Source organism: Falco rusticolus, chromosome 10 (assembly GCF_015220075.1).
Source record: "Falco rusticolus isolate bFalRus1 chromosome 10, bFalRus1.pri, whole genome shotgun sequence".
NCBI classification, from domain to species: Eukaryota; Metazoa; Chordata; class Aves; order Falconiformes; family Falconidae; genus Falco; species Falco rusticolus.
Window position 1 is genome coordinate 30862930 of NC_051196.1, and position 27851 is coordinate 30890780.

The 27851-nt window shown below is 40.6% G+C and overlaps 1 protein-coding gene across 2 annotated transcripts in view; it reads left to right on the forward strand.

The window, feature by feature from the left end:
- The window catches only part of PREX1 (phosphatidylinositol-3,4,5-trisphosphate dependent Rac exchange factor 1), a 166266-nt gene that overhangs the window by 133315 nt on the left and 5100 nt on the right, over nucleotides 1-27851 (forward strand). The window contains exons 17-37 of one of the 2 annotated variants that reach the window (XM_037402502.1): nucleotides 1766-1858; nucleotides 6052-6200; nucleotides 6603-6688; nucleotides 8358-8494; nucleotides 8941-9112; nucleotides 10433-10620; nucleotides 11381-11542; nucleotides 12098-12308; nucleotides 13510-13771; nucleotides 14817-15023; nucleotides 17381-17469; nucleotides 17840-17922; nucleotides 18544-18634; nucleotides 20332-20460; nucleotides 21165-21206; nucleotides 23008-23225; nucleotides 24228-24327; nucleotides 24986-25129; nucleotides 25759-25873; nucleotides 26317-26383; nucleotides 27118-27305. In XM_037402502.1, the coding sequence (XP_037258399.1) occupies nucleotides 1766-1858; nucleotides 6052-6200; nucleotides 6603-6688; nucleotides 8358-8494; nucleotides 8941-9112; nucleotides 10433-10620; nucleotides 11381-11542; nucleotides 12098-12308; nucleotides 13510-13771; nucleotides 14817-15023; nucleotides 17381-17469; nucleotides 17840-17922; nucleotides 18544-18634; nucleotides 20332-20460; nucleotides 21165-21206; nucleotides 23008-23225; nucleotides 24228-24327; nucleotides 24986-25129; nucleotides 25759-25873; nucleotides 26317-26383; nucleotides 27118-27305 (2933 nt within the window). The remainder of the gene's footprint in view (nucleotides 1-1765; nucleotides 1859-6051; nucleotides 6201-6602; nucleotides 6689-8357; nucleotides 8495-8940; nucleotides 9113-10432; nucleotides 10621-11380; nucleotides 11543-12097; nucleotides 12309-13509; nucleotides 13772-14816; nucleotides 15024-17380; nucleotides 17470-17839; nucleotides 17923-18543; nucleotides 18635-20331; nucleotides 20461-21164; nucleotides 21207-23007; nucleotides 23226-24227; nucleotides 24328-24985; nucleotides 25130-25758; nucleotides 25874-26316; nucleotides 26384-27117; nucleotides 27306-27851) is intronic. The other variant, XM_037402504.1, reaches the window with a different exon arrangement.

Sequence of the window (27851 nt, forward strand, 5' to 3'; positions counted from 1 at the left end):
GCAGTACTAATGAACAGAGAAAGGTAGGTTATTAAAAATGCCGGCCTGCACAGTAATGGTAGATGCACCCAAGAGATACGTAAGTTTGGGTAGGTGATGGCTTATTAAGGTTGGCAAATCAAAGCATCCAAATTTTAAATAACTTTTTCATATATGCTTTCAAAATCCAACCAAAGAAACTGAACAGTCCCTTCAAATGTAAAGCGAGAATTGGAGGGGACAGCTATCCTAGAAATTTTTTATTTAATCCCAAATGTGAAGTGATAAAAGTACATATTGTGTTGGGCTGAAGCGCATTACACTTGCAACACAAAATCTAACCAGTGATATACCTGATTTTCTAAGCTGTCCTTTTATTAAACATGCTTAAATAGCATTGCTTCTGAAAATATTTTGTTAGAAATACCCAAGAATGACAGACTTACCCTTTCAGTCTTTTTACTTTCCTGTCCATCATTTAATCTGAATGTCATCTGATGAGGATTTTTTTCCCTTCAGATATATTATGTCATGCATGTGTAATTCCTTGCAGGAAGAGATGTTTCTGTTTCTTTGAATTCCTGTAAAAGGACAAAACTTACAACCTGGCGGTATTGACTTCAATAGTAAAAGGACAGTATTTTAAAATGGTGCAGGAATTATCAGAATCAAGGATGTAATTCTCAGTAATTTTTTCCCCCAGTGGCATGCTAGATCATAGCTTGATTTTTTGTTCTGATAAATCAGAACAATTCTTAAATGTGTAGTGTTTGCTCAAATACAGGATGTTTATCTGGTAGAATTTCCACTTGTCCATTTACCAGTAGCCAGGCTTGCTTTATTGTTTTTAAACAGGGAGAAGATTTTTTTTCCATTGCTAATAAACCACTAGAAAACCATGAGCAAAACATCATATATTTGCCATGATTGATAAGATTTTAAAAAATATTTATAAGGCAGGTCTGTGTGACCTCGGTGCAAATCAGAGGGAGCGGATTCTCAGTAGGAAGAATTGCCAAGTCTTTTGTCAGCCATGAAAGGTCCAAACTGAGCACATGCCATGAGTCTTGTATTTTTTCCCTAACACAAAGCTTATGTGCCTGTTCCGTAGAGGAAGCATGTATAGAGGTCAGAAATTGTTCTCTCACTGGACATCCAGAAATTTAGCCGGCAGACTGACTGTTATGGTGTAGATTTATGTAATCTGTAGTATTATCTATAAAAATTAGGCCCAAGATCCCCAATTTCTCAGAAACTGATGGCTAAGAGGGACTTGTAGATCGTTCATTGTTGGGTATGTGGGATGAATTTTAAAAAACAAGTGACTTCACTTTGGTCTGTAACTAAATTCACCAATGGAAAATACTGAATATTGATGAATTCCATAATCTAAAAGTGAAAGATGTAATGAAGAATTAAGGGCTAGAAGTTAGCAACTTATAAAACCAACTGCAGTTTCTAGGAGAAGAGCTGATTAACCATTGGAACAAACTCTCAATGGTGGGAATAGATTCATCACTTCTTAAAGACTGCAGATCATAATTGGATAACTCTCTGGAAATTCTGCTTTAGCAGGCCTCAATGCAGAAATAAGTAGATTAGAATTTATGGCTTACGTTATGTAGGCAATCAGACCAAATGACCACTTACTAGTCCCTTTCAGTTATATGACGTACAAAACCATGTCAGTTGTGGCTTGCAGTTAAAAGTCCAATTTCTCATCTCCATCCTTAAGCTTTTCAGCTAACTCCATATTTATGAAGCATTACTTTGTGCTCTTTTTAAGATTTCACCAGAAGAGGATGACTATGGATTTGACATAGAAGAAAAGAACAAAGCAATTGTGGTGAAGTCAGTTCGACGAGGGTCTTCTGCAGAGGTAAGACCTGACATTTATAAATATTTTGGGTTTGGTACCCAAGAATATTTCAGTGCTTTGATTGGAAAGGTACAAAACCATCGTTTGAAAGGCTGTTTCAATTTAAAGTCAGCTAATAGAAAATTGGATATCTTTTACAATTCCTACAGTAATTGTGAACTGTTTCTGTAAATTGCTAAGTTTGGCATCTTTGGGTGACTTGCTGAATATTTTTGATAAGTGATAGGACAACAGCATTATGTCTGCATGATGATAGTGTACCTCAGGTTCATTAGCAACTTAAATTTGACAAGGGAGGGAAAGTAACATTGTTTTGGGATAGCGAAGGTGTTCAGTGAGAACAGTGAGTAAAAATTTGAGTGAAAGCTATATTTTTACATTTGTTTCTTCCTTCAAAAGCATGCACTCTTTTCTCTCCCCGGTACTTTTAAATTGCTCTACAGGATATATTTGCGTTGTTTCTTTGAGGCACATAGATGGCCCAAATGTCATGGGGTCTGAGTATTTCGTAATTACTTGTTTTTCCATACAAAACCATGAGTGGATAACACAGGGTGATCCTCCATTTACCAAAATAAGGCACAAGACAGACTGAAAGTCTATTTTTTACAAACTACTTGAGTACCTTTTAGCACCTATGAAGATAAGAGAGGACTAAATGACTTGTCCAGGGTTTGACAGTAAATTGTGGCAGCGCACAGACAGTAAGTACTTCTAATTAAAGTCCAGGACAACCATTACAAATTTTTTAACGTCTGCATTCATTTGTTAGTCGCTGCTTCAGGCTACAGCTAACTCCTGGATGACTTGCCCAATGCAAACAGCTGAAGTGGACAGACTGATTTTCGCAAATTGAGAATGTCAAAGAGGAAGGAAGTTTGAACTGAAGTTTAATATTAGAATTAAATTATTTCAGTATTCCTTATTCTCGTTTGTTTTATAGTCACCAAAGAAACCAATCCTATGTTCTAACGTGTGCTCAAAATCAACATAGGTTGGCCAAAAATTTTATTAATCTAAACCTCTGCTGTAAACCATTGCCTGACAGATAATCCTTCTGCCCTTTCTTTGGCTGGATGCCTGAAGAATATCCTGCAAATCTGTTGTGTTTTAAGACAACAGAAGCACGCAATTTTCTAAGGAATCCTTTTCTTTATCTTCCAAGACAAACTATCTGTGACCATGGGCCTGTCATCTTAATGTATTGCTCCAGAAAAGAACTAAATCTGCATCTCCCTGAACCAGAGGGCTGTCAGCTCATTCTGGAAAGAGCTGAGGTCCAACAGTAATGCATTTCATTACATTCTCAGGCTTATTTAATTGCTTTGTGATAGTAGAAAGATATCCAGCATGTAGTTCTGTGTGGTTCAGCAGCTGTAGGCCATTTAGAGACCCTGTGCCTGCTGTCACACTCTTTAGGGAGAAAAATTAAGACATGCAGCTTTGCTTCACAGTGCCCATCCCTGTGCCGTGCATACATTAGGACTGTCAGACGTTAGGCCAGAATAAGATTCCAGGTTCACCAATTAAATGGGAACAAATCTATTACATGCATGGATTACATGTGGTGGCACACAGCATTGAACTTCATGCATGTGCAACAAGGTCTTTGGGGTTTTTATTCAAATTTAAGAGTTGCCAAGCATTGTCCTTTCTATTATTAGTGTCTTTTTATTTCTTCTCAAAATTTTTTAGAAAGTTTTATGAGCTGTTAGATTTGCATATGCCAGAAGCAGCTCCCACACTGTGTAGAAGTTGTTAAGACAAGAATTGCTGGAACATCAAATTCCTGTACTGATAGGGTGCTTGAACTCTTCGGGAACCCCTCACATGATGTGTGTGCTCAGGTTCGGCTTTGGCCCTTAGAAAAGCGCCGCAGCGGGCACGACGCACGCACTTTCTCCTGATCCTGAGTGACAAGCAGCTCTCAGCCCAGGACCCTCACCTGTGGGAATTGTCCTGTCACCTCCTGGGCAGCAGCTGCCTGTGGATATTAATACTCAGCTCACCTAGATGGAGGGTCACAAAAAATTATATAGCAGTGGTTGGTTAATGTGTAGCACATCCCACCCCTATCCCAAGTTTATGTGTCTTCAGAAAGGTCACGGCTCCTCAGTTTGTACCTTACCTTCCTTTCTAAGCCAGCTCACTTGCAGGTTAACTGGAGCTGGGCTTATTCCCACAGGTTTTAATAACGGAGCTGATTTTTGAATGATACTTTTTCAGAAGGAAGCAACAGTGAAAAAAAAAAATATCCTTTTGGGAGGTGTGGTTGCTGCCTTACTCTGAACAGCCAACTGACAAGCAGATGTCTAGTGCTTGAACAGAGGGTGTTCAACAAGCAGCCAGTTGGCCAGTGGCCATGTGGATGAATAGCAAATCCAAGCTGCTGGTGTTTGGGAAAAAACAGTGGCCCGGATCCAGACAACTGCATTGAGTTGTCATAAGGAGCATCCGTTATTCAGAAGCTCTATGGCACTGTACGGTTTTTAATCTTAGAGACATACAGTCTAATCTTCCTTAGCCTGGTTAGTTTTATCTCAGCAGAGTAGCAGATTTTTATTTGAAAGTTGCTAGTTTGTAGGGTTTAATATGTGGCTTTGTACCCCATACATTCATGGATTTGCTGTTATTATGTGTGCAGATGTGTGTCCCGTATGCACAAGCAGTAAGTTAGGAATATGAAGAGGTAGAATGATTCCAGGTATGCATAGAGTTTAGCTAATTGCACATACGTTAAGTGCATGAACTACCTTGGGAAAATCAAGCCTAAACCATAATGACTTTAGAAAATTGTGTTACTACTTTACAATAAACTCAATATAAGTAAATGCAAATAGCAGAAACATTTCCATTGAATTATAGACCAAAGTTTTTTCAAATTCTATCAAGTTAAAATCTCTACTGCTATTTATTCCTATTATCCATTTTAGAGATTATTTATTTAAAAACGTTATTTCCAGGTACACAAGAGGATGTTGCAAACTGTAGAGAGCTTGAGAATTAAATCAAGGAAAGCACTTTGTAGTTTTTCCTTTTAACAGCTTTGATTTGAGAAAAAAAAGTATAGATTTTTGTAGGTAAGCTGATCTCTGACTTTCAGACCACAACATGTATTTCAGAAAAGCTAAGCCATGTATGGACGTATTCAGCAGGGTTTTCCAGTCCTACATCACCAGATTAATTTTGCAACAGATCAGATTTATATGTGGCAGTAGCAGTACTGTTTAGACCTCTTTTTGCCAACTCAAAAAATTTGTCAATGGATTCCAGGCAGAATAGGCAAAGTGTTTGTCACATTTAGAAGGAAGTGCAACTGCTGGACCTTGAAGTGATAGGAAGTCATTCAAATCTGGGAAGGGTTAATAATTTATTTATTTTCTTTTTACTCCATTAAAGGGAATTTTATATTTCCTTGGTATCTTAACAGCAGGTCTAGGTGCTGCTGTGGCACAGTAACTGGTATAGATCCTCAAGAGGTATGTTTAGGGTTATTGTCCAGAGAGCAGAATAGTGCATCTTGATTCTGTCATCAGATCTGTCTCTGGCTTCCTGTGTGACCACTGCCAAATAACTGAAGTTAGGTGCAAAAGCTGGGAATAAAATGAAAATCTTGTGGCTTTTAGGCTGACAAAGAGCCAGTGCTTCACTTAAAGCAGAGACAGGTTTTTACCACCACTTAAAACCAGCTTACATTTACTTACGTGACTAGGTATAGATTGGTTTGGCATGGCTAGTGGATGAAAACTACTTTCTTGGCTCCCTGTGCCTGAGCAGTAAGTTGTGGGAAGTCACACTTCTGTATCTGCCTGGGTATCACAGCCAGTCTGTTATAGTCCCCTATTTTTTATTTAGTGTGTGTCATCCCTCTGCCTTTTTTTTATAGTCTCCTTTTTTAATAGTCCCCTATTAAAAAAAAAAAGTAGCAGAAAAGTACAAAGATATATTCATTGCAAAGTAAGATATATCTGTGGAGTGCCACAGCTATACAGGTATTGGTGAAATCTCTTTGTTTTCTGTAAATGCAGACACCCTTAAGGGTGACTGACAAAGCATTCGATGAAGCAACCCTGTATATACACCATTCCATATGACAATGTCTCTAAGTAGGAAACAGTTGAACCTTGGAGCCTGAACTTTCAGAGATGCTGCCAGTGATCCAAAGTTTTCTGTGGTGTTTGTTTCATTTGCAGATGGCTGGCCTGCAGACAGGAAGAAAAATCTATTCCATCAATGAGGACTTAATATTCCTACGCCCGTTTTCAGAAGTGGAAACCATCTTAAACCAGTCCTTCTGCTCACGAAGGCCGCTTAGGCTTCTGGTAGCCACCAAATCAAAAGAGTAAGCACAAAAATGGGCGGACAGAGACGATTATCTAGACATTTCAATTATTGAACATTTCTTTTACAGTTTGTAGTAAAAACTGTGTAAACACTTTGCTATGCAGAAGCTGTTAAATAGGGAAACAGATTACATAAATGAAAGATACAAGAGTCACAAGTTGGTTTTAGTGATGAGCTTTGTGCTTCTAGAACAGGTTAGGATGTATTCTTTTTATACTGCGGTGAACTTTTGGCTTTTTGGATGACTTTGATGGTATCAGCCTTTACAATTTATTTGTAAACTATGTGGGTACTTTCTTTAATCCAAAACACAGTTGTGAATACCAGACACTGGAACTGCCCAGAGCTCTGGCAGTGGAACTTAAAATGCTGCTTTCTCTTCTCCTTGATTTACCTGCAGGATTATTAAAATCCCAGATTGTCCTGAAGCACTTTGCTTTCAGATACGAGGAGCAGCACCACCATATGTTCATGCAGTAGGAAGAGGTAAGTAGAAAGGCTGTGGTACAGTTAAGCTTGGAGTATGGTGAAGTATATATACGTGTGTATATAAAGTGTGTGTGTATCAATCAATATTACTTTAATGACCATCATGATTAGGAACCCCTGTCACAGTGAAGGATTACACTCATATATAAAAACATAGAACGATGAGATAGTTCCTGCCTCAAAGTGCTTATAATCAAAATACAGTCTAAGAAAGTGGTATCATTATTATGAACTGAGTGTTGGGTCACTGATTCCGTCAGCACAAAACAAGGAATAACTTAATTCTACAGCAGAAGAAGCTTGGCGATAGTGCAGTCCACAGTACTGTGGAAAGACTCTTGAGACAGCATTACAGCTTGAGCTCCTGCGAACTAGAAATGCACTTGCTTGGTGAGCCTAACCTGGTTTCTTCTAAGACTAATAAGACACAGCTTTAGAGCTACAGGGAATAAAAATCTAAAACTGAGGTGGCTGAGGAAAAGTTGAGGTGTAATATTTGTTGTTTCCTCAGTAGTTTTGCCTGTGGTCAGCCACATTTGGATCACTGCAGTTCTGAATGTGCTGTGGGATCAGCAGGTTGGTGGACAGATCATGTTTCCTAACAGACATCACAAAGTATGAGACTTGAAGACTACTTCTCCCTTTACATTGGCTTATACTGCTATAAATTACCGATATAAAATAGAAGCAAACTGCTTTCCTTGGTCTTTTTTAAAAGGAGAAAACACAGTTTGACAGAGATATTTACTACTTCTGTAACCGAAATGTGAACTGAGCTACAAATAAAGCACAGCTCTAACCTTTATTTTCAGCAGATGCAGAAAATAGAACCTTTCAGACATGTACCACTTCCTTCCTTCAGAACAAATACATGTATCCAGATATGTGCAGTTAGTGTACAGACAACAGGCAGCGCCCAAACGCAACAGTGTTCCAGGGAGAGGCGTTTACACCCTTCCATAACAGCAAGCGTAACCGCTTTTTAACAGTGTGAAGAGTGCAGACTGGAAGTGCCAGCTAGAAAGATTGACCTTTCTCAGGATTTTGCTAGCAAAAGACAGATTACATTTGGAATAAAACAGTATGAATTTTAAATGATGGTGCCTTAAAAGAAGTTAATCACCCTAACTGTAGATTTCTAGGAGCTGGATTTGGGTCTGAGTCTTGTTCATGTGACTCTGGAATAAATCTATTGAAGTTGGTTATTGCACTCTAGACTTAGTCTAGTTTTAAGTAAATCATAGTGTTTTTCTTAGACCATGTCAAATTGCATAATGTGTTAGTGTTCTGTATCTTTCAAGTGCAATACGCTGAAACAAATTCAACTGTTAGCATTTAAGCAAGACCTCAGCTAAAGTAATCATAAGGCTAGAAGAGCCATATAAGAATCCCAAATGATTTCACACAAGAACTTCAATTTCTAGCATGAATGCATTTAGATCTAGGAGGTCTCTCTTCTTCCCAGCACTACTGACAATATGAAGGATAGATGCATGATATTACCCTCGTACAGTAGAGCTCTCAAAGTACTTAATTGAACGCTGTCATGATTTTGCTGCTAGCTCTTCTTACTCTTCTTAAGCAGAAACCCTTTGCAAACTTTCCAGTATTCTCCTCCATCGTCTGATGGCTTTAGTGGCTAACTCCTCTTCTGTTGTTTTTTCAGGTTCTGAGGCTGCAGCTGCAGGCCTTCATCCAGGGCAGTGTATTTTGAAAGTTAATGGCAATAATGCAATACATGGAAATTATATGGAAGTTCTGGAGCACTTTACAGCCTACAGGACCAGACAACAGGAAGCACTGGTATGAATACAAAGCCTTAAAGAAAGTACATTAATTCCTGCCCTTCTTCTCTCCTCCCTTTCTTCTGTGCTTTTATGCTAACTAAATGGTCAGAAAAATAATGTATACGTGTCTCTTTTGACTTATTTAATCCCATGCCAAGGTCCTAGTATAACTGAGGGAGCTGATTACAGTTGTCTGTAGTTGCAAAACATCTACAAATATGTTGTGCCAATTCACACACTGTATATGGTACTGAATATTATTAACTATTGCTAAAACTAGAAGTGCACCCAGATACTGATCTAGATTTTATATTCTCTGAAGTTCAGAGGAAAGCTGGGGGGATGTTCATATTTCAGCCAACTTAGAAGATCTAAAATTGATAGCTAGATTCACCCGTGCAGTCCAAACAGAGACTGGGCATTTTTATTGAGATCATAGCTGAAGCCTGTATCTCTCGAAAGGGATTGTACCAGTGGGTGTACAGAACACATGAAGATGCTGAAGAGGACAGAGTTCAGCAAGCAGCGTCCACTGCATATCTGAACGGCAGTCATCCTGGCTCCAGCAAAGATGACCCTTCCCTGGAAGGAGGTGCGGAATTGGATCCCCTTCAAAATAGCCCACAGGAATCAGGTAAAGATTCTCATGGGGGAAGGAAACCTAGGGAAAATTCAGGGGCTTCAGGAAGGAAAACTGCAGTAGAAATATGAAGTGAAATTATTATTGAGTATCACTTTTCTCAGTAAAGCTTTGTAATAGAATGAGGTCTCCCAGAGGAAGTACTCTTATGCTGCAGTTTATTCAGGAGAAGAAAAAAATGGAGATGCATGTATAAATCATACCCTTGTGACACTCTGATCTTTACAAGAGAGCTAGTTTCTGGAATGAAAAGGCTCAGTGTTTTTAGAATCCTTTGGTAGCCCCTGCAAACCAGGAATTTATGGGCAGGTAGCAGCTGGAGAGGGCAGGTCTGCAAGTAACTCCACCTAAATAATCTATGTTTTCTGTGATTTAAGATCATAGATTTAGATTTTAAGTTAGTTTGATCTGGAGCAACTTTTCAGAGCATGTTACCAGTGTCAGCAAATGGTGTGAGTGTATTTCTTCCAACTTAGAAAAGTGTAACTCATAAAGAACACTGCTTTACCTTCACGTTGAGAGCTTATTTGGAAAAGCAGATATTAGGGGAGATTTGGATGGAATCTGAAGCCAGATTCAATCCAAAGGCTGAGCTCGGACTCTCTGAATGCCATTGGCAACTTCTCCAGGAACAGATGCACATCTGTGTGGATCCCATCTAAAGTCTGGCAAGTCTGGTAATCTAATGGTCAAACAGTGCAGCTCCATGGTGGAATGGCTGGAGCAGTGCCCTGGTAGAGGCATGTGAGCAATCCTCTGGCAAATCTCAGTCTGACGATAACTTAAATCTGTTCTCTGGTGACAATGGCATTGCTGTGGAAAAAAAAAAAAAAAGTAACCTCTTCACCCCACCCCTGCACTGCTATCTCAACCTTATAGCTAATATGCAAAAAATGCATCTGGAGCATTTCCCAAAATTGGATAGAAAAGTGACAGTCTTACAGAGGGTCATCAACGTACTTCACTTCCCTTTGAAAGCTTCTGCTGGGGTCTGTGTGTCTGGATGCTGAATAGGACTAAAAGTAGTGTCCTGTGCATGGATGTGTGCACGCACACATGGAAGAAATCAGAATGTGGGTTGGAGCATATGGATTGTCTAAACCTCTGTCACTGCCTCCAGCAGTGGCCAACCGCAAAGTCTTCCTCAGAACACTCTCCCAGCCTCTAGCAGCACGGCATTCAGAGACTCCTTGAGCCAAAGGTCACATCTTTGCGTCTTCGCATTTCACAATACCTCTCAACAGGTTTCTCCTCCCTGTGCATGCCTGTACTCGCGTGCTGCCAGACCCCTCTAATGACTTGTTTTGGTTCCAGCTCAGACACCGCAGACCATCAGCTCTCCACTGGTCATTGGTGAAGAAATACCTCTCATTAGCCTGACTGTGGATAACACCCACCTGGAGCATGGGGTGGTGTATGAGTATGTCAGCAGCGCAGGAATCAAATCCTTTGTCCTGGAGAAAATTGTGGAACCAAAAGGTTGCTTCAATCTCACTGCAAAGGTACCGAAAAACATACGTGGCCAGCTTCATTCCTAAACAGGTCAGGGAAGTGAATAATATAGGAATTTCTCTGGTGGCCTGGCTCTTTGGATGAGGTAGCACATGGTCTTCTCAGCCCTGCTTGGAGTTTTCTTCATTAGAATGCACCAAGTTATAACAGCCCGTTTGGTATGGGCAGGTCAGCAAACGCTCCCGGGATTTCACCTGCGGAGGCAGAGGGAGGGGAGCCCCCAGCTGTGGGATTCTCACTTTTATCTGTCTGGTAAGGTACTCTGCTGATACTCCAGATCTTTTTGGGCAAGAATTTGCTTTAGCTCGGAAGAAAATCAAGCAGCTTTTCCCCATCTGACGGGCTGGATGGGTCACTAAAGGAACGGATAGAACTGCTGCTATCAGAAAGCGGCAATGCACCGGATTTTGGTCAGCTATGGCCATCAGCTAATAGTAATTGTTTCTGTCCTATCCCAGTAACATTATTGTTATGTCCCATGAAAGTACGCCAGAGTGGGTGACTTCAACAGTGCACAGTGAATGTTTTGATACACTTCAATTATTCTAAAAATTTCTAAGGAGTGTTTTATGTCTCTGGGGGTTAGACATGATAGCAGTTCTCAGGCAGTAATAAAGGCAAGTTGTTCTGAACGCAGCTTTAGTCAACCATGACAGCATGGGGGCTTTTCCCCTTCCTTGGTGTGGAAGAAAACTGTTCTTTCCCTCACTGTCAAATCTCGTATCATTGACATCCTGTCTTTTTGTTTAGATTTTAGAGGCCTTTGCTGCAGAGGACAATCACTTTGTAAGGAATTGCAAAAGACTTATATCCCTAAGCAGTGCTGTGGCCACCATGCCCCAGTATGAGTTCCGGCAAATCTGTGACACTAAGCTGGAAAGCATTAGCAGAAGGCTCACAAACTACCAAGAGGTACAACACTACTAGTTACTGGTGAAGACTCAAGATAACACTTCATTGTGATAACTGGGTCTTAGTATTCTTTATTAATGAATCGAAACTGCTTTAGAGGCAGATGTCCTAGAGGCATGGAAACAGCTCTGCAAGTTATTGAAATTGCAAGTTTTGAGGAAAAAAAAACCCTATCTGTAAATCATTTTTTTCAGCTTGTCAGAGCTGTGGATTATAACATATGATTGCAGGTTCGTTTCCACCATATCAGTAAATAAATATGACAACAGAACTATCAGTGTCTGATTTACCACGGACATAAGTACAGTGTATCATGTGAGCAATCTGTGTGCTTTTTTGTGCATTACCTGAGCTGTTTGAAAAGAGAGTCCTAGAAGGTCTAGCTAATTGCTTTCATTTGTTGCTTTGTGAGTTGTTGTTTTTTCCATACGTAATTCCAGCTAAAGCAGAAATCATATGATTGTGGAATAGCAGGCAGAAAGAGAAAAGGATTGCCTGTATTACATCATAATTTTTTGCAAGTGAAGTAGCACATGCTTCCTTTTTTTCTCCCAGTTTGCAGATGAATTGAAAACAAAGGTGAGCCCAGCCTTCAAACAAGCCATCATGGAACCACATTCCCTCAACAGCATGGATTTCTGCCCCACCAACTGCCATATTAACCTCATGGAGGTATCATACCCCAAAAACACTACCTCAGCAGGGAGGTCGTTCAGCATTCGCATTGGACGGAAACCCTCTATTATTGGTCTTGATCCAGAACAAGGTGATAATTAACTTCCAAATCATACCGATTTTATCTGCATAAAAAGTTGTGTCTTTCCACTCCACAGCAAGGTCAAAATAAGTTCCAAAGAAACACAGTCTTGCCAGTACCCTTTTGTCCTCCTTAAAATTTTATAGTAAAATGACAACCTCCTTGTGTTGTGAAATAGCAATTCCTTTTTCGCTAGCTAAGCGGTGTGGTCGTCTCATGATAATTGGTGTCCTGGAGTACTGTTTGCACTTAGTAGAGGTGACATACTGACTAAAAGGAAAATTGAATGGGGGCTGATGGCTGTGTTAGTGCTGTGAAGAAAGGTTACCTTCAGGGGGAAAACAGTTAATCGGATTGTAGTGCTGTTTTCTTCTGTCATTACTAAATAAATTCCATGCATTGGAGCTGAACGTCTCTGCTCTGTCAAGGAGATCTATTTTCTGATAAATAGCTGCAATATAGCATTTGTCCTACAACCTGATGTTTGAGTTTCAACATTTTTTCACCATGATCTCACCTAATATGCTTCTAATTCATTGCCTTGTGAAGTTCAGAGTGCAGGAATGTTTGGAAGAGACATGGGGAAGTGTAGACTAACCGATGTTCTGAAGAATGGCATTGAATATTCAAAATGAGGTTGATAAAGAGCACTGCTTGCTTGAAGATACTAAAATCTCATAGTAATTTTAATGTGAGTGAAGGTAGTTTCACAGAGTACCATACCAAAACTGTCAGCGTTTTTAAATGAAAAGGAATGTTATTTATCTTCTGTAAGGACATAATCCTATTTTTATATATGTGTGTGTGTGTGTGTGTGTGTCTGTAAATGCTTGTAAAGCTGGAATAATTACTGAGACCAACTCCTGAGAACCTGAATTCATTAACATATCAACAAATGCTTTTAGATACTGTCCATGTTGTCTATATGTATGTGTGGACAGTTGCTGTCTTTACTTCCATAATTTGTTTCTGGACTGCAGTAAATTCAAAACATCTGGTATGCCAGGAAAAAACCCCAAAAAACTCCTTTCTGTTTTGTTTTTTTAATTTTTTTTTAAAGAATGTTTTCATCATAGAATGTAATTATATAACACAATTATGTGAAGTTTTATTATGTCCTGTTAAAATTCCACCTACCCTAAACTATCATTACAGGGATGGAGCAGGGAAAGTCATGAGAGCCATGCTAACTAGATCCTTCCATGTTTAGTAGGTACCTTAAATCCAGTCTCGTATACTCAACATTGTATCACCACCATGGCTGCACCATCCTGGAGATGTCTGACCCCAGAAGATGGAGATCTTGATGGTAGCTTTGGCCAGCAGAATGGAGGAACAATTCCCGAAGAAAGGGGACTCAGTTTTCTGTTGAAGCAGGAATATCGGGAGATACAGGACTCATACTTGCACCTTTTTAACAAACTTGACGTTGCAGTGAAGGAAATGAAGCAATACGTCATTCAGATAAATAAGTGAGTAAAGACTGCTGCACACACTGCAGAGAGCCGTTCTGCTAACAGGGAGGCGTTAACCTCTGGAAACACACGGTGCCTCTTGGCCCCAGCTGTCATGCGCTTACACTGGCCTGTTCACACATACAGTTGCATCACAGCTCCTTGCTGGTTGTGTCAAACCTACTCCTGGGAAGATCCACCAATGTATTTATTATTGTCCTTTGCTCCTAAAAGTCTACCTGAATTCAACAGCCACTGTTTTCCATACTATATATTCCAATATCAGAACCAATTTGGTGCCAACAGCAGTTTTGAAATTCCACATAGACGTAGTCCCTCCCCTTCAGATTTTGTCTGTCATAAGGCAGACTGCAAAACTTGCAGTTTCCGTCAGCTTTCTCTATGGCGCCTATGTTTTCCATTCCTCTCTTTGTCTTTTTCTCATAATGGGTCTCCTAGTAGTAGTAGTAGTAATGAAAGATTTGAGTAGTGCATATGTGCGTTGTGCAGAACTGGTAGGGTTTTGGTAGCAGGGACTGCAGGGGCTATCGGTGTGGAAGGAGGCCATGAGATGCCCTAAGCCGCTCACAGCCACTTTCAGGACTCCCAGTGACAAAAAGGACAGCCCATCATGCACCAAAGCATCAACTGACTGGAAAGCACGTGGAGCCTTGGCTCAGACGTATTTAAGAAGGGGCAGAACTGGTGGGTAGAGCCAGCGAGCTGAGGCGCTGCCCCAGGGAAGCCTGGTGCCTTTGGTGGAGAACGTGAGGACTTTGGCAAATTAAAACCAGAGCCCTTTCAGGCCACCATGGTTAGCGATTAAGGTATACCTGACCGAGGCAGGGTACTACGAAAACAAGACCTTTTGTGAACTGAGATTCAGGGACTTCAACAAACCCCTCTCAGAATTCAGGATTTTACGTAGCTGTAGTCTATGTAAAATGCTGGCAAGGTCGCTTTTGATTTTGCATAGCTGCATTCCAGCCTTAGTCATTACAATTACACCTCATTTGTGAGACTCCCCACCAGTCCCTGAGAGCTGTATGTTCTGCTTTTGCAGACTTCTGTCCACCATAACAGAACCAACAGAAGGTGGTGCGTGTGAGCCACCGTCTACTGAGGAGACATCTCCACCTTCCCTGGGAACAGAAGAGAGTGATCCTGACAAAGCTGAGCATGGTGGAATCAAGAAGGTCTGTTTCAAAGTTTCTGAGGAGGACCAGGAAGACTCTGGACATGACACAATGAGTTTCAGAGATTCCTACAGGTTAGTCTGAAGATTACGCCGCTTTTACCTTATTAATAGAATGTTTCAAAGTTCTAATCCGGGTATGGATTCAACAAGCAGGTTATTTTCCAGTCAGTCAATTATTCTGTATTCACATAGTAAAGTATTCACTAGCTATAGTTATCCCATTACAGTTATTACCATGGAGACATACATAGCACAAAACCTTTCCTCATAACAATGCCAAAATACTAATGCTTCTAGAAAACTGAGTAAAATGAAATAACTAGGTCTAGTGTGACTTTCCCTTTCTATATCTTATAGCTGGAAACTGCAGAAGCTCAGCAGAGTTTGCAGACTGCTTGGTCTTATAACAGCCGCTGTTGTAAGGTGATGTTTCCGTTCAGTTCTGCAAACAATTTCCCCAAAAGTCTAAGACACTGAGAAACAGAAATGGACATGGAGTTTCTTATTTTTAATGGGCCTTTGAAACCACAAAAGCAAATGTTTATTCAGGTGTCTCAAAATCTTGGGTTTGGGTCATGATTGACTGCTGCTTCTCCAGGAATATTTGCTACCAAAGGAAATCTCACACACTCCAAATATGTCTTTCTTGGGAGGACAGGTTTGGAAACTCAGCTTCAGAAGAAATGGAACAACAAGTTGCAGTCATGTCTGACCTGGAATTTTACATCCTTAATGGGTTGTTTTTACATTTGTAGCAAGGTCGTAGGACTTTGCCTATACGAAGGAGTAGACACTTTACAGTGAGCTGTGTCTTTGAAACTTCCACACTATGAGCCTGATTCTTTACTTGCTGTTGGTTTTCTACTAGCACAAGTAGTGATACGTGACATTCATGCAGGACTGTGGGAATGACAGAATCGGAACAGTCCACATTGGAAGGGGTCTTTAGAGCCCCCGTGGTCCAATCTCTTGCTCAGAACAGGTCCACCAACGCTGGTTGCTCAGGGTCTTGTCCAGCTGAATACTGAACATCTCCAAGGACAGCAAATATGAAGCCAGTGAAGAAACAGAAGCAGCGCTTACAGCATTGAGATCTGTGGCACCTATTTATTGTGCTAGATTTAAATGGGCACATGTGCTCTGCAGCGTTTTCACTGAAGTGCGCTGTATTTCTTTCATTGCTAATAGGGGTCCCATTTATGAACACTGTTTAGTTTAAATGGTTTCTGTAATTGAGGCTAATCTACTCTGCAGAACAAAGTGACATCACAAACAGTCTCTGTGGGTCTGTCACTTGTTCCAAAATTCTACACATAAATGTAAGATAAGAAAGATTATTCTGTCTTATCTTAGACAGAGGCGGAGAATTAAGCATATATTAGGTAATAGTTACTCAAGGGGGAATAAAATGTATTTTGATGGGTTTTGATCTGAAAAACTACTGAGGATCTACAAAAATAAAGAAGTTACAGATAAGAAAATACCTTGTTTGCATTAGCCATGATACTTTCTCTGGGATTGTTTGGGGTTGTAATTGAAATTCCACAAGGGTTTGTACTGCAGAGTAGTACCGTAAGTATTAATCTTTTTCAGAAAAAACAGATTTCTTTTGATACTAGGTTTAACAAAGGACAGGTTCTTCCAATTGCTCTTACACTTCCATCTCACTCTAAAATAAAAACAGAGGAAAAATAATATGGAGAATTTTGTAATCTTTGTTTTGGGCTTCTACCATTAAAAATACTGTGTCACTTAGTTGGAGGGAGATCCATCAGCTGGAGACTGAGATCCATCGCCTTTTTGATTACTTTTATTAAGTGGTAGTCTAAAGTGAACTTTAAACAGAGGAGATTGATACTAGAGTTGTCCACATGTGCATGAGCCAACATTGGTGCGAAGCCAACTGTATTGACTCCCCTGCTTGCTGAGGTAGTTCTAGGATCTGCGGTGCCTGATTCTCCAGCAGTGTAGATTCCTTAAATTCCCCCTCCTGTCTCCAATACTTGTGCTCTGCAGTTTCAATATATGCTGGGGTTGGGTGCTGTAATATCCTCAAAATGGGTGGCATGCTGAGCTTAGTGGAGATTCAGTCCCACAGATTTTATTCCCCTACTCAGTGCTCATAGAGCATATTAATGATGTCAGCCAGATGAGGGCTGTGGTGGGAAGTCCACTTTCATCGTTTATAGGATCTAGGCAATATACTAAGCATTGAGTGGTTACTACAAATGGAAAAAAACATCCTCTTACAGTGCCAGCCCCAGAGGCCGTGCTTAATGGTCATTCTGAATGTAAATAATCTTTCTTTTGTATATGTGTAACAATTAGTATGGGGCATTGCAGTGTAAATAAAACCAGAATGATAGTATAGCAGAGGCCGGGTATAAGGACGGCTTTTTTTCAATCACCTTCTTTGCCTTTCTTTGTAGTGAATGTAACAGTAACCGGGACTCAGTGTTGTCGTACACCAGTGTACGGAGTAATAGCTCTTACCTGGGCAGTGATGAGATGGGATCAGGTGAGTATATGCATAGGTTACATGCATTATTTCTCATACCAGACCCTTAGCAGAGCTGGTGTAAGTCTTTGCTGGTTATAAGCACTTGCATGTTTAAGTTGCAAATGACTCAGAAGAACATAAAAATAGAGATTTATTTTTTTTCTAATGAACCACAGTAAATTTAAAATACAGAAGAGGTATTAGGCAGGGGTAAGCTGCTTTAGTTTTTGGACATTTGCATTATATGAAAAATCATGAGTATTTCGATCTTTCAGCTAGATAAAGCAGAAATCATTTTTCACCCACTTCAGTGTGAAGGTGTGCCTGTGGCCTCGTCACAGGTTTTGTTTGTGAGACAGTTAAAAGCTTTTCATCTTTCCTTTATTAGGGGATGAGCTTCCCAATGATATGAGGATTCCTTTAGACAAGCAAGACAAACTTCATGGCTGTCTGGAGCATCTTTTTAACCAGGTATGTAAAGCATTACTTACACAGAACTGCTTTATCTTTATCAATGTCGATACAAGAAATTGGAAGTATCAGATTGTTTAATGAAATTATATTTTGAGGGAAAGCAAGCTATGAAGATCTTGGGGTACAGTGTAAGCAAGTGTATTATAAGACAGTTTGAGGAATCGATTTTGTCAACATCCCAGTTGGCTCGTGTGATTTAAGCAAGGTTGACCTGCCTTATCTCAGGTATTAGACTAAGAGAAAAAAAGCTTTCATGAAATAAAAGGAAAAGGTGAACAAAATTCTAATACCTTGTATGATCTAAATGGATCACATTTACAGATCCCAGGAGAGTCCTTCAAGTTTAGCCTACAGATGTCTTTATAGATGTATAGCACCGGAGTTTTGTATTATGTTTTATCTCATCAGCATGTAGATCATCATTGTGCAAAATGCTGTATTCAGTGTGAGAGCCTCTTGAGGCTAGTTCATGGTTAGAAAGTCTTAATGCTATTTGTCAACAAGAAATCGTTCCAAAATACAGGTAGCTTAATAGCTTTGGCATTTTCTGACAAGAGTTCTGTTAAGACTTTCTTCTGCAAGTCTTAGTAACACTGATTGAAAACATTCCAATTGTAGGTTGATGCAATCAATGCACTTCTAAAAGGACCGGTAATAACTAAGGCCTTTGAAGAAACCAAGCACTTTCCAATGGACCACAGTTTGCAAGGTAAAGAAGAAGGCTGATTGTATTTAATAAATGTGATTTGCTAGGACTTAAGAGCTTAACATGAATGCGTATGTGCTGTAAGGCCACACGGAGTTACTTACCCATGCAGTCTACACCATCATACATTAATGGCAGGTGCTGTGTCTGATCATTGACGTTTTGCATTCTTAAAAAGGTCTTTTTCATATTAATTCCTTCTGAAACACACAGAACACTTTTCTGTTTTATGCCGCTGAATCCTCAGAGCTCTTTCACAAGTCTCTGAATCTGTCCTTTGATGTGAACACAGATGCGTATCTCAAAAGGTACAAGTCGGAGATAGGTCACATACAAGGTAAATGAGCGCTCTGATAAGCTGATGAGGGGCTGACCACTGTAGTAGATCTGAGGCACCAAAAGGTTCTGCCTGAGTTTGCTTAATGACTTATTCTGCTTTTCTTCAGATGGGTAATTGCCAGAGTAAACTCATCCTCACATGACAGTGATTTTGAAAACTGATTCCCATAGAGAGCAAACAAATGATACCGTGTTTTCTTTTTCCTCAGGGAGCATGATGAGACTTTGGTCTTAATGGTTTTGGGGCCCAGGATGTGGTTTCTTCTCTTACTGAAATACACAGGATTTTATTTTCTGAATATTTGCTGCATTTCCTTTCCCACTTGAAATCTGAAATGTTTCCTACTATTCCTGCTATACTTCAGGTGCTGTAGTCACGCTCCAACCTTTGACAAGCTCTATTTTTAAGTTACAGTGGCATACTCTACAAGAGAGCTTTTTCTGCCTTTTTTTTTTTCCTAATTCCAGAAATAACTCCTATGAAGTTCTGTTACATGAACTCATCTCTACCAGCACATTCACATTTATGTAGAATATGTTAGTCTTTCCATGCACCATTTGAGTGAAGAAATAACAGAGACTTCCTTTATTTTATTTTTCTTAAACAGAGTCTCACTTATTAAAACTAGATTGATTACACTGAGAGAGTCTTTTAGTTAACTGAAGTTAGCCGATGGTCCCACGTTCAGCACACTGAGGGGCAGACAAGCCCTGCTTACATCCAGCGGGAACACTGGACCGATGTGTCTGTTTAATAGCTGCCATAGACACCTTTTGGTGATGGATGTAAATTTGAATTCTGTCCCATTTCTGTTCACGAGCACGCAGTTGGCACAGTTTTTCTGGGTTTCTTTGCTTATGCATTTTATCCCCAACAGTGGGGTATTTGACTTAGCTACATAGCTACGTCATGGAGAATAAATCTTGTACTCTGTAATTAGTTTCCATCAGGTGAAAGAAAGCAGAATATTTCATAACTTCTCATCAGTACTATGGGAGTGACAGCTGCAGCTAGAGAGTCAGTCTGGTTTTGCCCAGCCAGAGACTCTACATCTACCCGATGCAGCTGCCTGCACGTTATTAAGGGCAGAGAAAACAGGAGGGAGTTCTGTGCTTTGTGAGTGGTGCAGAGCTCCCTTCACTGTGCGTGTCACCCACGTCCACAGTCCTAAAAATAATGCTAGGAGACTGCTGATCGTGAGATTATACGAATAGTCTTTTTTTCCTTCTGTATTAGATCTATTTAAGAATGTTTTTCGTTCATAGTTGATGCAATTGATACTGTATCTCTGCTTTCATCTGCAAGCCACTCTCCGCTATGCAGCATTTCCTTAATGGCTAACAAAGTTTGTTTTTTCTAGAATTTAAACAGAAGGAAGAAACCACAGTTAGGTGCCGGAATAATATTCAAGCCAGCATTCAAGAAGATCCGTGGAACCTTCCACAGCGCATCAAGAACCTTGTTGAAATCATACAAAAACATGTGGAAGGTCTGTAAATAAGGAAAGGTTTGTTATTGGATTCAGGGAGAAAAGATCTTGATCTAGTCAAGTCAAGCAGTTCTTTTTATCATTTTATTTCAATTTATAATAAGGCTGTACTGGGCTCTAGAGAAGAACAGGTAAACCAGGTTATTGTTTGCAGAGTCCCAGTGTTGTATGCTATGTATGGTTTCCAAAGAAAACTCTCTCCCTTATTTTTTTTTCACCAGCCCATTCAGACAGAATGCTATTGGGCTCATCTATTGCTCTGTGCTTTTTTTTAACCCTTTTAGAAAATTGAGAGAGAGATGCTTGGTATATTCCAAAATGAAATGAATGCTAATCAGATACTACCACATTCTAAACCATTGCCATCCAGTTGAACTGGAACAGGAGCCGAGTCTGATGTTTACAGTCTGCTGCGAAGCACTAGGCAGAAGTCACCTCTTTTTAGGGATTCATCCACAAGTGCAGTTTCTTTCCAATAACACGTGGTAGTTAACAGAGCATTTAGCCTGTAAAATTCTTTGATTTACACCTTGTTTCTTTTTCAGTCATTAGCGCGTCTGTGCAAGTAGGGACTACTACAGTAAATAGAAATGGCCACACAGGGGCCAGGGGTTGTGGGGAATGAGGAGGCTGTTAACCAAATGCAATCAAAATCTACCTTGGTGTCATGTTGACTAGAGGATTCCTTTTCTCCACTCTTTTAGATGGGAAGAATCAGCTGCTTCTGGCCTTGTTAAAATGCACAGGTAAGGGGGTTTGATATGTATTGGGGACACAGAAGTCCCCAATACAAAGTCTGATGTGTGTGCGTGTGCATAGATCAGAATGTTGTGTTTTTCCTTAGCATTTAGGGGTTTTTTCCCTGGCATTTTATGCTAACGTTTCTCATGCTCTGCATCTACAGCAACCTTTCGTGCATCTGACACCTGTTCTTCAGTTACATGATTTCACTGGTTGGCTGCTTGTGTTACCTGGCTGGTCACTGATGTTTCACAAGCTCTGTTTTTCTTTTTACTGTCTTCGTTTTTTCTTTGTACAAAGCTCCTTCCCAGATGGCCTTTACTGTTTCCTGCCGTGGTAAGAACATGCAGCAAAAATGAGACCTATTGCGCAACTTTCTGTGAGACCACAAACTGTCATCTTTACCACAGAGCAGGCGTGTTAGGAATTAGGATTGTATATACTGAAGTTATAGATGGAAGCAGACTAAGAACCTAAATGTGCAGGCAGCACCTAGTACATCATCAACCTGTTACCATGTGCAAAACATCGTGTGCACAGGTGAAGGGACAGGCCTTTCCCAGGAGGGAACGTGCAGTCTTCTTGTCATTGGGACACCGACTCGGTGTACTGCTTTTCAAAATGGGTTGATAAATAACTGGAATAGGACATTGTTATTTCACTGTGCCAGACTTGATTCTCAAGTCTTCATGGAATGAAGATGAGGGGTTTGTATGGCTGCAAGTCATCTCTCAGCACCCGCCAGGGCTGGTCCGTAAGTCTGTCCCAGCCAGCCTGTGGCATCAGTCTAGTGTCCGTAAAGGTGGTTTTTACTGATACAGTGGTTCCCAAAGGTCTTTACTTTTGCCCCATCTCCTGCTCCTCCTTGAACATTCCCTGGAGAGACTGGAGGAGCAGATGGCACTGAACTGGCTATGGCACCAGGGATTCCCTTGCCCGAAGGGCAGTCCTAAGCCCTCTTTGCCTTACTTCCCGTAGTACAGAAGTGTACTGCTAGAAGGATCGGTGGCCCTTACGTTGAGAACATGGCCCAGGGCCTGACGTGTATTAGTTGGTCTATTGTGTTCAGTGCTTTGTAAAAATGATCCAGATCTTCAGAGCCTCTGGGTGATGTCTTCAGCTTCTTTCCCTGGGGAACACTGTCTTGACAATGAGAGGCTGCTGTGCTGCTGGGAGAGCCCAGGGTATCTGGGAAGTAGCTCTTCACTTATTCATGTGTCTCTTTGGCCTGCAATCCCCTTAAGTGTGACGAGGTTGATTTGACCAGCATGTGGCTGCCTGGCAGGCAGACTGGAAGCAAAGTTAACACAGGGGAAATTCTCCCAGGAAACGTAAACCAATCGGTACCGTATGGGCAGGCCCAGTTAATGCATTAAGCATATGGGAAGCCCACAAAATACAGATGGATGGGGGAGGATGAATCTCTAATAGCCCAGGAGAGAAGTACTGGCAGAGACCTTCTTTCAAGAATTCTCTTGCTTCTATAAACATAAAAAGAAGGGAATCGGTCCAGATATGCACTTAGGAGTTACAGCTCTTCCCAGTCACAAGAATGAGCGTGCACGTGGCAGAGGTAGTAATAAACAGTCAAGTGGACTAGAAAATTTTCAAACATGCGTGTACTCCAGCTGTATTGTCTTTATCTAAACACCCAGGTCACACAGCACGAAGAGGTTATCTGTTAAGTCTGTGCAAAGCTACAGCAGAAGCCAAATGTCATGCACACACACATGTAAACTGCTGCTTTGACAGTGAGATTAGACAAGTATGCTCATGTTTCTTTGTTTCTCTCCCCTTCTCTGGCAGATACCGAGCTACAGCTGAGACGTGATTCCATCTTCTGTCAGTCTCTTGTGGCTGCTATTTGCACCTTTTCAGAGCAGTTACTGGCTGCTCTCAACTATCGATACAACAACAACGGGGAATATGAAGAGAGCAGCAGAGACGCCAGCAGAAAGTGGCTGGAACAGATAGCAGCCACTGGTGTTTTACTAAACTACCAGTCTCTTCTGTCCCCCACTGTGGTAAGATGAAGAGCTGTGGCACCCTTGGGTCTGCTCACACTGCCCTGTGTGCTTCTCTGCCACTCACAGCACAGCCAGAGCCCTTCAATTCTAGCAGCATGTTTAGACTCTTCACTACAGCAACCTCTGGAGATTCCTGCTGCTGACAACCATGCGCCAATAGCCTATATCCCATCATTTTCATCTCCTTACAAATACCGGACCTACTGTCACACCAGAACACTGTAGGAATCTGTCTGCCTTTGTATTTGCTGCTGCATTTAAGGAGGTTTCACTACTCGGTTGTTGGTGATGCATGTGTGGCCTGCCATCTTCTGGTGAAAGCACACATTTCAACAAATGCGTAAAAAAGTTCCGAGTTTGGGCGACATGAAAATCTAGGCTTTTGTTTACACCCTGGATACTTGTAGAATAGGTTGCAGTCTGTCTTTGTCACTTCCATGGTGCTGGTATTTGAGGCACCATGTATATGGAGGAGAGGAGCAGGTAATGAATAGATAAGCCACAGCTACAGTAGATAAGATACTATGAAAATGTTAAGAAAAAAGGAGCATAAAAAAGACAAGCAACTTTTTTTTGACTTTGTAAACATTGCAGATTGCATGTGTGTGTTGTTTATTTTTTTTATACAATCCTAACTATATGTGTATGTAACTACTATTTCTTTACATTGCATGGAATGCATGGACATGTATTTCGCAGCAACTGGCAGGCTATTACATTTGTAGGTATAAAGTTTGGAGAAAGAGATCCCTTCAAATTTACTCAGTCCTTAAATCTCTGTACTCTTTTGTGAGTCACATCAAATGACATCTAAGCAAAGGGTAGCTCAACTTGTGTCAGAAAGTGAAAGAGCCCTTAGTAATTACTGGGCTGGCATGGAGTTAGTGGGAAGCTCTATGTCTCCTGAACCAAAGCCTGCCCGTAACAACTACACCTTCCTGCCCCCGGCCTCCTTCTGGCAGGTTACAACCTATTTATGTCTGTTTCTTTGCCCTGCAGAAGGAGGAGCGTACCATGCTGGAAGACATCCAGGTCACACTGACTGAAGTGGACAAAGTCGCCTTCTATTTCAAGCAGCTGGATGAAAGTCTTGTAGCAAGTGAGAGTATTCACTGTTTCTTTGAAGCCCTTTTTTCTTGTTTTGTTTTATGGGTTAATATCCTCCGTGATTCTAAATCTAACAGACCGTGTCAGACCTGGAGAGCACTGAGCAGCTTCTCCGAAGCGCTGTTGCATTCCCTCAGCTTCCACTGCAAACACACAGCATAAAAAGCAGGACTGAGATCGTGGGATGCTGGTGGCATGTTCTGTGATTTGTAACTGTGGTCGGTGCCAGCCTACCTTACCTGTGTGATTCTGCACACGGGGGATATGGCAGATGATGAGCGGCTCGTGACAGGTGTTTGTAATTCACCACATTACCTAAGGACTGTCCCTCCCCAGCTCTTCTGTGTCCTGTGTCCCACCCTGCCACATCTCTCTCCGTGTTTACTAACTATGACATGCCATGAAACAAGATGTGATTTTAATTATTAACCATGTTTATTGTATAGCATCAAACATCATGCTAGGTCATGCTCTGTATCTTTTAAAGTATAATATGTCAGAGCCTGCATGCTCTCAGTAAAGGGTCTCCCTTATTCATCTATGGCGGCGATGTGAAATGTCATTAGATGGTCTAACAAACTCGGATAGCAGTGGTTTCACATTTCTCCTGCTGTGGTAAAGCAGCAAGTGTTTTATCTTTATTTCTCCAGATACCCATGTCTTCTACCACATCGAAGGAAGCCGTCAGGCCTTGAAGGTTATCTTTTATCTTGACAGCTACTACTTCTCCAAACTGCCTTCTCGGTTTCAGAATGGGGGAAGCTTGAAACTGCACACGGTGCTCTTTACAAAAGGTGTCTATAAAAAGCTTTCTTGAGAAGAATGAGCTAACTGACTGTGTTGAAAAGATGCAAAACAAAGAATGACCATGAAGCTCAGAACATAACTGAGAACTACAGGCATATTTAAGAAGCAGATGTTTCTGTTCTAGGAGGGCCTGGGGAGTGCTACATCTTAGAATAAGAAACAGTCATGAGAACAAGATATGCCTGTTTGGGGCTTTTTTACATCTTCCTGTAAAGGCCGTAGAACCATTATATTACACTACATGTAAGATAGGAGATGTTCCCAGGCTAGAGAGAATTGTTTTTAAAAGCGTACACCGTGATCGAATCGTCTGGGCTGGAAATTGACTTGATAAGCAAATATTCACACCAAAATGCAATGCAGGAAATTCCCTTCAAGGGGCTATTAATGGGGAGTAATTGCTGTTAGACAGAGCTGCTTTCTGTGGAGCTCACCTTTATGATACTAGCACTCTATTTCTGTACTGGGAAATGCATTCAATTTAGACAGTAACAGTATCAGCCTTGACATAACCCAACAGTCATGTGTTGAGCAGTGAGATGGTATAGCGATAAATAGGTAAATGAATAAAAAGAAAACTAGTAACATAGGTTTAGTAAAATGTTTTCTTCTTCAGCTCTGGAGAGTATGGAGGGGCAATCACAACCAGCCGGCTCATCTCTAGAAGAACTTCCACAGCAAATTAATGGTGTTTCACTTGAAAAAGTGCAGCAATACTACCGTAAACTCAGGTATTTCATGCTTCTCCCTTGCCTTAAAAGACATTGCAAAGAGTGCTCCTTGCTATGGACCTTAAAATTAGAAAAAGAGATTCCTTTCCTGATGGTTTCTTGCACAGATGGATTTTTGGAGAACCTCATTGTGTGGGAAACTTGTTAATTTTCTTCCCATAGTTAAACTCATTCTGAAGTAGTGCACTGTACGGAAGGAAACTCCCAAGTACTTTGACTTCAGGATTTTGTGCAGAGCAAAAATTACTTAAAAACCAGGACTTGGAACATTTAAATACAGACTCTGTAAATAACGGCAAGCAAAATGGTTCCATAAGAAAGCAGATCTTGAAGTACAAGATTTTTAGCATAGCCTTCTCAGATGTTTTATACAAACTAGTGTATATCTGTGTGCTTGAAAGGAGATTCACTAACAAATGTTGTCCTTGCTGGCCTTTTTGCAGGACATTTTACCTGGAGAGATCAAACTTGCCCACTGATTCCAATACTACTGCAGTGAAGATTGATCAGGTATTGTTATGGTGTTTATTTCTACAATAAACTGTCTCACAGAAATATTATTTCTACATCTCTATTGTCCCAGTTGTGGGATATCCCGATGGCAGACGTGTACAAACCCAAACATCATTTAAAAAAATGTTCCCTGCCCTAAAGAAGTGATCTGAATTTCTCTGAAGCTTGGCTATTGTTCTTTTGTTTGGAAAAAAATGTGCAGAACCTTTAATCTAGGCAATATTAAGACTGACTGCCCCTGCTAAATATGGTACCTGATATTGGACAGAATGAATCAATTTTCCTTTCCCACAGACACATGAAAACGAACAAATGTTCAGTTTGCAAGTTACATTTTGTTCAGTGTTATAGAAAAAAACAATAGGAAAAACTTCCCGGCATCTCACGTAAAGGCAGTCTGTCTAACTAGGGCAGGTGATACACGTGAATATATGCATGTAAGGCATTAAATACTACTGCAGGGAAGACAAAATCAGAGAGTATCCTTGCAATTGTAATATACATTGTAAGTAATCTATGTGATTTGTGATAATTGCAAAACTTTGTCCCAAGTCTAAATAATTGTATTTTTCTACTTCCAAAGTTCATATATATTCTAAATAGTTGTTTCTGTGTGGCAATTACTCTTGCGTAGATTCTTGTGCTTAGGTATAGGATAAAGAATTGCAAACATTTTTATAACTGAAGGTCTAAGTATGCCACTGATGGATTTTTTTCATTGCTTTGTTTAGCTTATTCGCCCCATTAATGCAATGGATGAGCTTTGCAGGCTGATGAAGTCGTTCATTAATACAAAACCAACCCAGTCAGGGTGTTCTAGCAGTAACACATCAGGAGCTGGGCTGCTGCCTATATCCTCTGAGCTCTGTTACCGACTTGGAGCCTGTCAGATCACTATGTGCGGCACTGGGATGCAGAGGTAGGTTTAAGAAGCCTACGTGTTACCGGTGCGATGAGAACGTTTGTCCTTTCTAGAGATCTGAGCAATATATTTGAGTCTGTTCAAAGCAATAGAAGGTAGATTGTAACGGAATGTAATAAGGACCCCAATCTACTGCCATCTTTATTTAAGGGTAGGTTGTGACTTTTAATACTTTTGTTAATAATTATTGAGACACAATTTTTTATATTTCAGTGCATCAACCAATGCAACCGAGTGATCTCATTGCATGTAACTTTCAGTCAACATTGTCTTCAATCACAGGCTGGAAAAATAGGAAGTTGCTCAAAAATAGCTTTAGAATCTTGGTGTATGCAAGCATTGATTCTAAACACACCACTGTTTTTCCAGCACCTTAAAACCATTGAGTAGAGAAAAGATTAATTTGTGAATGACTTTATAGGAATCAATGCAGAAGAGCAGTGACACATAGTCTTGTAATAATGATGCCAGAGACTCAAACAATTGCAGTTTCTAGGTAACAAGACTGGACATGCAGGACTGAGGTAATTTTATAGTTTTGTA